This window comes from Glycine soja, chromosome 13 (assembly GCF_004193775.1).
Source record: "Glycine soja cultivar W05 chromosome 13, ASM419377v2, whole genome shotgun sequence".
In the NCBI taxonomy this organism is placed as follows: domain Eukaryota; kingdom Viridiplantae; phylum Streptophyta; class Magnoliopsida; order Fabales; family Fabaceae; genus Glycine; species Glycine soja.
In genome coordinates this window covers 27,811,074-27,822,803 of record NC_041014.1, presented here as the reverse complement: position 1 = coordinate 27,822,803, position 11,730 = coordinate 27,811,074, and the positions used below count along the sequence as shown (strand labels likewise).

The 11,730-nt window shown below is 34.7% G+C and overlaps 2 protein-coding genes across 2 annotated transcripts; one reads left to right on the top strand and one right to left on the bottom strand.

The window, feature by feature from the left end:
- Positions 1–2,342: 2,342 nt before the first annotated feature.
- LOC114382087 (THO complex subunit 4D-like) lies at positions 2,343–7,571 on the top strand. Its single transcript, XM_028341324.1, has 7 exons — positions 2,343–2,589; positions 3,180–3,492; positions 4,340–4,483; positions 4,580–4,648; positions 4,915–5,102; positions 6,052–6,105; positions 7,166–7,571. Exons 2-7 carry the CDS (start codon positions 3,238–3,240, stop codon positions 7,350–7,352), a joined length of 897 nt encoding a protein of 298 aa, XP_028197125.1. The 5' UTR covers positions 2,343–2,589; positions 3,180–3,237; the 3' UTR covers positions 7,353–7,571.
- Positions 7,572–7,887: 316 nt separating this feature from the next.
- LOC114382086 lies at positions 7,888–11,730 on the bottom strand. Its single transcript, XM_028341323.1, has 5 exons — positions 10,892–11,730; positions 10,083–10,141; positions 9,793–9,921; positions 8,748–8,883; positions 7,888–8,560 (listed from the first exon to the last, which is right to left on the bottom strand). Exons 1-5 carry the CDS (start codon positions 11,573–11,575, stop codon positions 8,222–8,224), a joined length of 1,347 nt encoding a protein of 448 aa, XP_028197124.1. The 5' UTR covers positions 11,576–11,730; the 3' UTR covers positions 7,888–8,221.

Below are 11,730 nucleotides of genomic sequence, written 5' to 3'. Positions count from 1 at the left end.
CGTGTTGTCTCTTGTGATTATTCTCTTTGATTATTTGTTTTTGAAATTAAGGATAATATTCATTGAAACAAAATAAGGGAGTTTGACCAAAAGGTGATAATTCCATTTCGAATTTACCAAATATGGGTATTTTTTTTAATTAATCCCCAAATGGGAATAAGTCATAGGATTTTTTTATGACTTTTGGGTATGAAATGGTAAAATAATTCACAACTTCATTTTTTAACAGTGAAGTCATAAAAAATCAAATGACTTTAGTTTTTTTTCTTCTAATAATTTATATAAAATTGTAAATTTTTCACGACTTCAAAGTCGTGATTAATTTTTTAATTTTAAATTAACTTTGAACGACTTTAAAGTTGTTTTAATTATAATTTATATTTTGATTTTTACTATTTTATTTTTCTATCATAACGTCGTGCACGATAACTCTTTGGTATAAGTTTATTCGTCTCCTGTCTCTTTTTCTTTTAACATACTTATTTTTAATATACTTTTCAATTAATATAAAAAATATATTTGCACAAACAATAAATATTGTTGCCTTTCTTTTATAATTTTATATTTCATGTTATGATGTTTATACTACTCTAATTTTTGATAGACCGTCATACACGATAAGTGTCTAATAATATAAGTTCATTTTTCTCTTATTTTATTTAATATTTTATATATTTTGTTTTATAAATTATTATTTGTTAAATTTAGAAATGAAAAGGAATCTAAACGGTAAAGATTAATAATCTATAAATAACTCCTTATTCATTTTATCTAATTATTATTAGTTCAGAAAATATTAATTAAAAAATTAAAGGTTAAGAATAAAAAAATAAAAGTCATTGGATTATAAAAGAACTAGTCGTTTTAATTATAATTATTATTTGGACAACTTTAAAGTCGTAAATTATAAAAAATATTAATTATAATTATTTTTAATTTTAAAATAATTAAAAAACTAATCATGAAATATAAAATTATAATTAAAATGACTTTAAAGTTGTTCAAAATTAATTTTTAAAAAAATTAATCACAATTTTGAAATTGTAAAAATTCCTACTTATTTTCATTTAGGAATTAATTAAGAAATATCCGAATTTGATAAATTAAATGAAATTTTCCTTTTGATCAAGTTCTCACAAAATGATCCTAGGTCTTGTATCATCCCACAAAAAGGGACATTGGACAAAAAAAAAATCCCACAAAAAGGGTTGGATTTGGAAAGGTAATTCCTCAACCCAAATTGAACTTTAGTGTTTAATGGATACACTTGAAAGAACCTTGTACGCTACTTATAGAAATAGAAAATTTATCGTACAATAACAAATAGATATAATAAATATTTTTTTAATAAAAGTAATATATGACGTGATGATGATTAAATCTCTATAATAAATTATTATCAACATTTAAGTAATAATATAACAGGAAGAAACCAATCGAATGAATGAATTCTTTTATGATCATTTATTAGTATTATAAACAGGTGTTATGAAAACTAGTTTGTTGATTAATTCTGTCGAGATATTAGGTCAAATGTTTATATATATATATAGAATGTGATTAATCTATATTTTATATCAAATAAATTTATTATAATGATCAACCTATGAATATTATACAAATATTTATTATTATAAATTAATCTTTAGATATTATCATTAAATTATCACAAAGTTTTTTATTTTTTAAGACTAAATATAAAAATTATTAAATGATCATAAATAAATATAATAAAAATATGTAAAATACATAAATATTAAATTATATTATGATCGATATAATAATAATTAATTGTTTAATATTATTATGAAGATAAAAAATAATAATATAAAAACATATTATATATTATTCAATAATTAATTAATGATAATTTAACATATCATAGAAAATGTAAAAGAATAAAAATAATATTTTTATTAAAAGGTAAAAAAACTCATCAACGAGATCAAATCGAATCGGATCAATTTGGTTTGGATTATTCGAATTGGTCAAATTCAATTGGGTTAAACCGGGTTATTTGAATTTCCTGTTCCATAGTTTAGTCGGACGGCTGGTCACCGGATCTAGTCGAACCGGTCCGGTTCGGTTTATAACTATGTTTTGCATAGATTACCAATTTCAGTAAAAAAGAAAATAGATTAGCAGTTTCAGTAAAAAAAAAAAAAATTATCAATTCTAGTATTACAAATTACAGTACGAATTTAGTTACGTGTTGAAGTGGGAATTTTGAGTTGTGATGTGTGACTCTTGTTTATTTGCTTTGTTTTGCTTTATCGCGGGACGCGGTACTAAGGACAGTGAAAGGACGAGAAAGCCCCTGAGAGCTTATTAAAGTGACACAAAACAGTATCAAAATTGTTTCCGAGAAGCTAAGCTAAACCCAAAAGCTCTCTTACGCTGAAACCCTAAAACCCCTCTTTCTCTCACACGCATGGATCTTTCCTCTCCTTTTCCTTCCAAACCCTAATTTTCGCTCCTGCTTGTTTTTAATCATCGGTTCTTCGCCCCCCAAAACACTCAATCACACACTCTCTCTTCCTCTCTTATCTGATTCTCGCTTCACACACGTGTTTCTCTTATCATCTCAAGGTATTCCCCCCTCCCCCCCCCCCCCCCCCCCTTTTTTTTGGCCTATTTATTTTTGTTCTTTCAATTGTGATGTTCTTGTATGTGTGTGATTGTTTTGCGTTTTCGCAGTGTTAGTTTTCTCTATCGAGATCATTCCACTGTTTTCGCTTTTTCCTAAAAAAAAAATTCGGGCAAGTCTCCATGGAAATTTGGGAATTTAAATTTGGGGTCAAATTCAGACTGAAGAAAGATTTTGTTTTATAAGACAATTATATTGGGGTTTATTATTAATTGTAATGCGTGCAAGAAAAATTCATAAAGGAGTCGTTTAGGTTGGATCTGCTAGTTCATGCCTGAGAGTTTGTGGTCTTGAAATCGTTAATTATAATTGGGCGTGTTAAGCTGAGATTGGTTATTCAGTTCTGGGTGTTGACTGTTTAATTATACCAATAGTCACATGACGTATGAAGTTAAACCGAAGTATTGTTTTATGAGCAATAGTACTGGTTGTCATAGTCCTGTCGTTCTGTTGTTTAATTTCTACATGGTTTGATTTCATTAGGTTCTGGGATGCGTAGGTATAACTTGTTTGGTATCTTTTGATTTTGCAGGGCTATATCATTATTGAAGTTTTGTGAAGCGTTTGACTTGTGTTAAGTTACGAGTATAATGGCTTCTTCCTTGGACATGTCACTTGATGATAGAATAAAGAACAGAAGTAACAACAGAGGGAGAGGTAGAGGAGGACGTGGCAGAGCTCATTCTGGCCGTGGACCAAGCGGCACTCTTAATGGTAGAAGAATGGTTGGTGCTGTTAATAGTAGAAGAATGGCTGGTGCTGGTAATGGTGGAAGAACAACTGGTGCTGTTCGTAGAGGGCCTCTTATGGTTAACACTCGGCCGTCGTCGTATGCTATTGCCAAGGCAAGCTCAAAAAACGTGGATGCTTATACATGTGCTTGAGAATCTGATATGCTAAATAATACCCAATTATGAGACGATTCAGCATTATAGAAACTCAAAAGTCAAAAGCAAGTGGAATCCCCTTCTTTAGTATTTGTTCCATGGAGAAGCTCATGCTCGATCATTTTGCATCATCAATGCCTTTGTCATAGTTCCATAATGTCACAATTAATATGCACCTAAGAGTTGTTTGCTTTTGTTTTGGGGGGCTTTGCTACAGATCTCTGATGTGTGCAGGAGTTCTTTGGTGATTCCTGGCATATTATGTGAAGGAGCTTCATTTGGTGAATTTCAAAATGGAGCTCTTACCAGTAGCACAAAAAACTTATAACAATAAGTGGGGTTAAATTCTCTAATCCATGCTAATCCATTTCATTTACATGAGATGACTTTAAATGTTTGGCTGGTTTTGTGTGGACCGGTGTTCTGTTGGATCCTCTTGCTAAGTTGGGTTCTACAGTGCAAGAATTCAGTATACTTCCCTAATTCATGGTATTTTGCAAAGGAGCTTTTCGCATAGAACCAGAACTGGAGCTCTCACTAGTAGCATAGCACCGGTTTATATGCAGAGGGTTGAATTCTTACTCCCGTTTACCATCTTACACCTAGAACATTGATGTTTGAGTACAAGTTCTCTTTTAAATATATGTTACCATGGTCAGATCTACTTCGTTAATAGCGTGTTTTGTTTTGTTTTTTTTTTTATGGGGATTTTCCTGCTGACTGATGTTGAAGAATGGTGAATATCTTTTTTCTGGTCATAATCTGATGTTTTGCCACTTTGGAAACTGTTCTGTTCTTTGGCCAGTCTATTCGCAGAGCTAGGCCTTTTCCATGGCAGCATGATTTGTTTGAAGATAGCCTAAGAGCTGCAGGGATTCAAGGAGTAGAAGTTGGCACCAAGTTGTATGTTTCCAATTTGGACCATGGAGTGACCAATGAAGACATAAGGGTATATACTATGTTGTATCATCATATGATTCATTCTTAGTCACTGTTTCTACCCAATCTATCTGGAAGTTCTCTTGAAACTTGATTTGCAATTCAGGAACTTTTCTCTGAGCTTGGAGAGTTGAAGCGTTTTGCTGTTCATTATGACAAAAATGGACATCCAAGTGTAAGTGTTGAGTTTTGTGTTGTAAATTCAGCTACCGTTTTGTTTTAGCTTATAGTTAGTGGCTGCTTTGCCATTTTTATTTACAATATTCAAAGTGTTTCTGCAAAATAATTGAGCTAGCCATGCCTTTTTTATTCCCCTTTTTAATATAATTTATGTTCCAGCAAGTAGTACTGTGCATAGCAGTTTTGTTTTATGTATGAGTTTTCCCAGATGTGTTGTTGCCAGTTTTCTTGGCTAACTCTTTGATATAAACTGTGTAACAGGGTTCAGCTGAAGTCGTTTATACTAGAAGAAGTGATGCATTTGCTGCCCTTAAACGATATAATAACGTACTTTTGGATGGAAAGCCCATGAAGATTGAGATTGTTGGTTCCAATTCAGAATTGCCCATAAGTGCTCGGGTAAATGTCACTGGGGTGAATGGACGTAGGAAGAGGACTGTTGTAATGACGTAAGTTATTTTGGTTTCCTTTTCTTGTTAAAATTTGAGGCTCCTATTGATTTCTGTAACCTTTTCTTCCCATTTGGAAGATGAATATAAAAAAATTTGGTCCAAACACTACATTAATTAAGCAGTAAAGCTTTTATTATGACAGGAATGTCTGTCTATATTGCATGTTTATATTCAAATTCTGAAAATATGATGTCAATTCTGCATGATTGATACATGCTGCAACTGGAAAAAATTTTTTCTTTAATTTTATTATTAGAATTTGTGCAGAACCTAAAGGAAAAAATAGCTTTTATTGATGAACCCTAAAATCCCCAGTTGTTGTGCCAATGCGGAAGCAGCCTTGGGCTAGGATTAGAATAATAAAAAATGAATGATTTCCTTGGATGTTTTGGTAGTCCAGGATTCTTCCCACTCCCCTCTCTTTATTAATGTGCGCAGTATGCCTTGTTTCTTCTACCATCTCAGCCTGCCCAACGAAACTAACTTCCTCATTGAGAGATACCTAACTAACTACTAATGGGTATCTTTCAATAGTCCTCCCAAAAGTTTCATTTAGTCCTCAAGGTGAATGACTTGTGACTGCTTAAATGAAATTCCATTGATGTTTAACTGTTTGAAGTATGATTTCATCTGGCAGTCCTAGAATAGCTTCTGTTTGTCCTGAGTCAAACACAATTACACAAACTTGTTGATGCCCCCCTTCCTTTCTCAAATGATAAAATGCTTTCTCTCTCAACCCCCATCTTTATTTATAGGCAATGTGCCTTATTTCTTCTACTATCACAGCTTGCTCAACTAACTAATTAACTAACTCCATTGCCAACAGACAACTGACTACTAATGGGTATCTATCAGTTATAAAGTTGTTTAAATCCTTCATCTCCTGGTAGAAATTAAAAATACTGTTTCAGATTATGTGCTGATAGGGGTGTTGGCTATGTTGCAGGTCTAGAGGTGGACAAGCTGGAGGTGGTCCTGCTATGCCTACACGTGGTGCTGGGTAAGCCTTTTAGATAATTTTTTACTGAAATTTGTGTTGAGCTTTTGTACAAGTGCTTGTATATCAAGTGGTGCAAGATATCATAGATTCATAGTAGTATGAAAATTTTGGTAATATATTTAAGGTTCTCTTCATGTACTATTAGTTAAAAGTGGTTTTTGTTGTGATCTTAGATTTACAAAGAGTTCAGTTGATAAATATCAAGCTGTTGCTTAGCAGTCTGATTTAAGAAACACATGTGAAGAATCATTTGCTATGTAGTTGTTTTTGGTGGCAAGAAAATAAAATGCTAGCTGTAGGAATATAACTTTTAAGCTCTTGAGCATTCTCAGAAAATATTAGAAGTCCATGTGAACAATCACAGGCCATAATTGTTTTTTGATAGCATGAAAAGGTAAAATGGCAGATAGAAAATAAAGTCGGTCAATCTATAGTTAATAGTTTAACGATCTAGAATCTCCCTGGAATGTGCCTGTAATAGGTTTTGCTTGAAGTGGGTAGATTATCACCAGTCTGTTCCTTGTTTAGAAAATTCATTTGGCTTTGACTGATATGTGTGTACTAGCCCACTTTCTTTAAAAGATTTCTCTGATGTGGTAAGCTCAAATTATGGAGGCTATGAATTGAACTCGTACTAGTAATAGTATATGATGTCCTTTCCTCTGTTCAGGATGTTGTATTTCTGTTGATACCATTATTAAAATATTATTAGGTAATACTGTTGCATTCAAGTGGTGTCTAACCCTGCACTTTACAAGTAACGTAAGTTGTTTTGGTTTCAAATAATAGACGTTTGGTTTGTAGGTATGGTTTAAACATGGGGAAGATGCATCTGTGTGATTTGTCTTTTTTTATGATCTGATGTGTGGTAGTGAAAGTGAAGACTTATATCTGTTGTTAAGTATTGGTTTGTGTTGCATGTTAACTTCATTAGATCCGGAAGCCACAGTCATATGACAATATACAATCACAGAAATGGCTCTGTATTGTTTTTTTGTAGTCCGTGATGTAACAAGTTATATATTTCACTTGTTATTTATTGTTTATATTGTTTATGCAGTTGGGGACGTCGAGGTGGCCCAAGGAGTGGCAGTGGACGTGGTGGAGCTGGAGGTCGAGGTCGTGGTCGCGGCAGGGGTGGAGCTGGAGGTAGAGGTCGTGGGAGAAAGGACGCTGTTGAGAAGTCAGCGGAGGAACTTGACAAGGAGCTGGAGACCTATCATGCTGAGGCCATGAACATCTCTTGATCTCGGAAGCCCCAGTTTATTTTGTAATATTACTTAAGATTGGCTTCCTTGTACAAAAGCTCGTTTCCTTGGCGTTTACTTTGAATCTCTTACTGCTTGGTGCTTTTAAACATGCCATCCTATTTGACCGCATTTAAGTCTTGTTGGAGGCTGAATGATCAACTTAGGGATTTTTGAAGTTCAGAGATATAGCTTATAGTTTCATTTGCGTATCATTAATTACTTGCTACTTGTTGCTTGCTACGGTAAGTGATCACGAAAATTTAATGCATTTGCAACCATACAATATCGTAAAAATCAGCAGTTATGGGCATGTACAATGGGCATGCCCCGTAGAATAATATTTTCATAAATAGTTTTAACTCAATTCTCTTTGAAGATAATTTTTTTGAAAGTCATTATTATTGTTTTTTACTAGTTATAACTCAACGCTAATTTTTTTGCCTTCCCTGTCTTTTACGTCTTAAACTAATTTTTCCTTGTCGTGATGTCTGTTCTTGAGTCCTATTAAGTGGCACAGAATCTGTTTCAACAGTGGAGAATGTGAAGCACAAACTAGTAGAACAAAAAATGTTTACAATCAGGAACATTACTCATGAGTAGCACACCTTGCAGTGCTTTCTCATTTCATAACATGTTGAAATGATCCTATACAAGGGAAACCTCAAGTTCAAACAATTCAGGACTAAAACAAAATACCACTTATCAACTGTAATTCCTCTGGACTCTGGTATACGCCTGGGGGTCCAAGCAATTGTAACTATCTTTTTACATGAATTAACAAACTCAAGAATACCTAGAACAAACAAAAGAACCAAATATATGAATGGATGTGAATATCTAGAGTTTAAAACCATAAGAGAGATACGTTATTGTGTGACATTCGTATCCCTTTTCAGGTTTTGTTCTCCCATTCCCGTCTCTCTCTTATTTTTTAGTAGTTTTTCAACTACATCATCCCAGTTTGACCTTCCACCACTAGATTTTGATTGGTTACTTGAGACGTTATTTCTTCCATTACCGGATGCATCATCACCTTCATTGTTCTCAGACGGTTCGTTCTCTGCAGTGTCCACTGCATGAGGTACATTTAAGCTAACAGCTCTTTCCAAAGCATCTCTATGTTCTTTCTCTATGGTCTTCAACCTCTGAAACTTTTGTACAGTTGGAGGGTCTGTCACAGTTTCAGAGCTCTGAGCCTTCATTAACTAAAAGGGAATACCAACAACAGTCAGAAATTCGTTACATGCAGAGAAAACTTCAACAGAACTTTGATCCATAAATTACATTGTAACAAGTTTTTTCTATTCCTAGTTCTTTTTTTTTGGTGTATATACTTAGGGTTTTTATGTTCCTAGTTTGGATTACAAAATCAAATGGTAGATATTTCCTTACTTGTAAAGCTTTCTCAGCTTCCCTTTCAATCCAAATAATTCCATGATCTGATGTTGCATTACAGGACAAGACTATATGCTCAAATCTTCCATCAACGGGAATAGCAGTCCTCACTTCAGGAGGAAATCTCCCACATCTGTGTACACCAAGCAACAGTGAATTTTATTATTTGAAACAACATATTACTTATAGCCGTAAGTCAGGACAAGATTTCACGATGCAAATGATTTCTCAGTCACACTTCATGAACTATTTCCTTGTGCCAAAACTATTAAAATTAGATACTATTCATTTATGCATCTATCCCCTAAAATATCATGAAAATGCTCATTTATGGGATCATAGAATATACTCAAGTTCATGAAATACGGAATTCCTTCAATGCATTTAGAAAGAAAAAAGGGGAAATTCAGACGGGGAAGGCAACAACATCTGAACTAGCAGAACGAAGATGACATAAAGTGTATCACTCAGTCTTGGAATTGTAAAAGGTCTGAACCGCAAAAATATGAAAACTCTGCTAACTACTCCACAAGACAGAGTAGAAACTTGCCCTCATCTAATGAAACAGGGTGGATGACTCTCTCTCTCACACACACATAGAGGGAATAGGTAAAGAAGGGTAGTGATAAAAGGATAATCCTTCTGCTTACCAAATAAAAAGGCAGAAATGTATGACTTGTTATAACTTAATTCTTAGGCATAAGAAGAAAAAGAAAAATTTAATGAATCATGCTCTTAGCCAACTATATTGATGAAGTCATTTCAGCACTAAAGGAGTAAAGGGTTATGTAATACATAGTCACCGTTCAAGTAAAGTAGCAAACTAGCAATTAAAACATTTACAATCTTCAGCAGAAACTATAGGTTACTTGAGTCAAATTCCTTTGTCTAGGGTTTACAAGAATTACAGCAACTAGAGAGGACCTTATTTTACTTTTGCACCAGACCAAGCATACTAAACAAGATAATAATTAATATATTCCCATAACATTCATGCTTGGAGAGGAGTTTACTATGAACAGAACAGTTTACAAGTCAATACCTGCAAAATTTTCTCTCCACAATATGGTACATTCTTCCAGGTGCATAAAGCCTCCTTGGATCTCTAAGCTTTCTACCCTCAGGTATGAAGGTGTCTCTCAGGCAAACCAAGAACAATAAGCAGGGCAAGCTGTTTAAATCATCAAGGCCTGGTTTAAGAGATCATCATGATATTTTACTATGCTCCGTAATAAACAAAAAAAAAAAAAAAAAATCAAGAACTAATCACATGCACTTCAAAGTTGAAACCCAATGTGCCCATATCCATATCACAGAAAGGGCAATACCAACCAGAATATTGATTTGAATATATCTTCCAATGGAGTAGCAGTTCTTGGCAAGAAATCATCCTGCACAAAAAAAAAAAAAATCAAATATTACAATTGGAATCAGAATCATAATCATACGTTTAAATAAAACTTATGAATGAACATTTTTAAATATCTCCACATAAGATTAGTAACAACAAGCAGGTTGATGAGGAAAAATAAAAGAAAATTCCATCCATCCATATTCTTCTTTATTTTTATTATCATAGTATAGGTACGAAGTATCTACTATCTGTATTCTATCAAAAAGATAAGAGAGAAAAATACCTTTATTTATTATTCACACATTACATTACTTACATCTTACCTTAAATAAGAACATCTTTTGCCAAATTAATTTTAAGCACATATTTCCTTATAAGGATATAATTTCAACCATTTAATCACAAGTTTCTACGTCCTTTGGCCTCACTAAGCATTTTTGTTATCTAAGAAATCAAACCAAACAAATGTAAACAAACAACAGCTGCACTATGCTCCGGCTGACAAAAGTCTTGTAGAAAACATTTGAAAACAATAAACTTATTTTCGCATAAATAATTAGAAAAACATTACTAGTCTGGCTAACCACAGTGTTGTAAGGTCAAGAAACAAAAAGAGGAAAACATTCAGTGTAAAAAATCATAAGAGAGCCGCAAAAATATCATATCTCCCAATAAAAACATTTTTAGTTTTTGAGTTTGTTAACTAACATTTGCCATAAAAACTAACAACCAAAGTAGTGACAAAAAGAAGCATTGATGTGTAAGGTATGTAGATGTAGATTGTAACCTGCAAAACAATAGAATGAATGAAATTGGCATACTTGACAGCCAAATTGAGGGACATACACCTAGCTGGAGCAAGCGCATAGCAACGAATCTTCTCCTTGGGAATCCCACCCAAACGGTCCCTATGATTCACAACCAAAATCGTCAACAGCGACACCACCCCAGAACCCAACGAATGCCCCGCGAAAACCATCTCATACTCCAAACCATTCTCCACCCACAACCGCTTCAGCGTCTCCGATTCACGGTTGAGCAGCCACACCGCCGATTTCAACAACCCACGATGAACGTATCCACCATCAAACATCTGCTGCCCCAACCGGTTATCGAGGAGAACTTTATAGTCACTTTCTTTGGCGAGGTTGAGGCCTCGCACGGCGAGCACGATCTCTTTGTGGTCGTGGTCGAGGTAGATTACGTAGGGCGGCGCGTGGCCGAGCGTGTCCTCGTAGGTCACGCGCTTGATGATGCAGTCGGGGTTGAGGCGGTGGTTGGGGGTACGGAGATCGGGCTCGTAGTTGGCGAGGATGAGGCGGCAGACGCGTGGGACCGGGTCGAACTCGTCGGCGGTGGCGGAGGGCCACGTGGCGCTGTCGTAGCTGCCCACGTAGGTGCAGCGCTTCCACAGCCACCGCGCGCAGCCCAGCACGAACACACACTCCACCACCCCGCATGACGCAGACATGGAAATGGAATGTGACTATGTGTGTCTGTTCATTCAGGCAGAACAGAATGGAAGATTCGCGTCTGAGGTTGCTACAAGCTTTAGCTGGAGAGAGACAGAGACACTAAGGTTAAGATATTTTGTTTCACAGCTTCCATGTGCTCTTTAGATTCTCA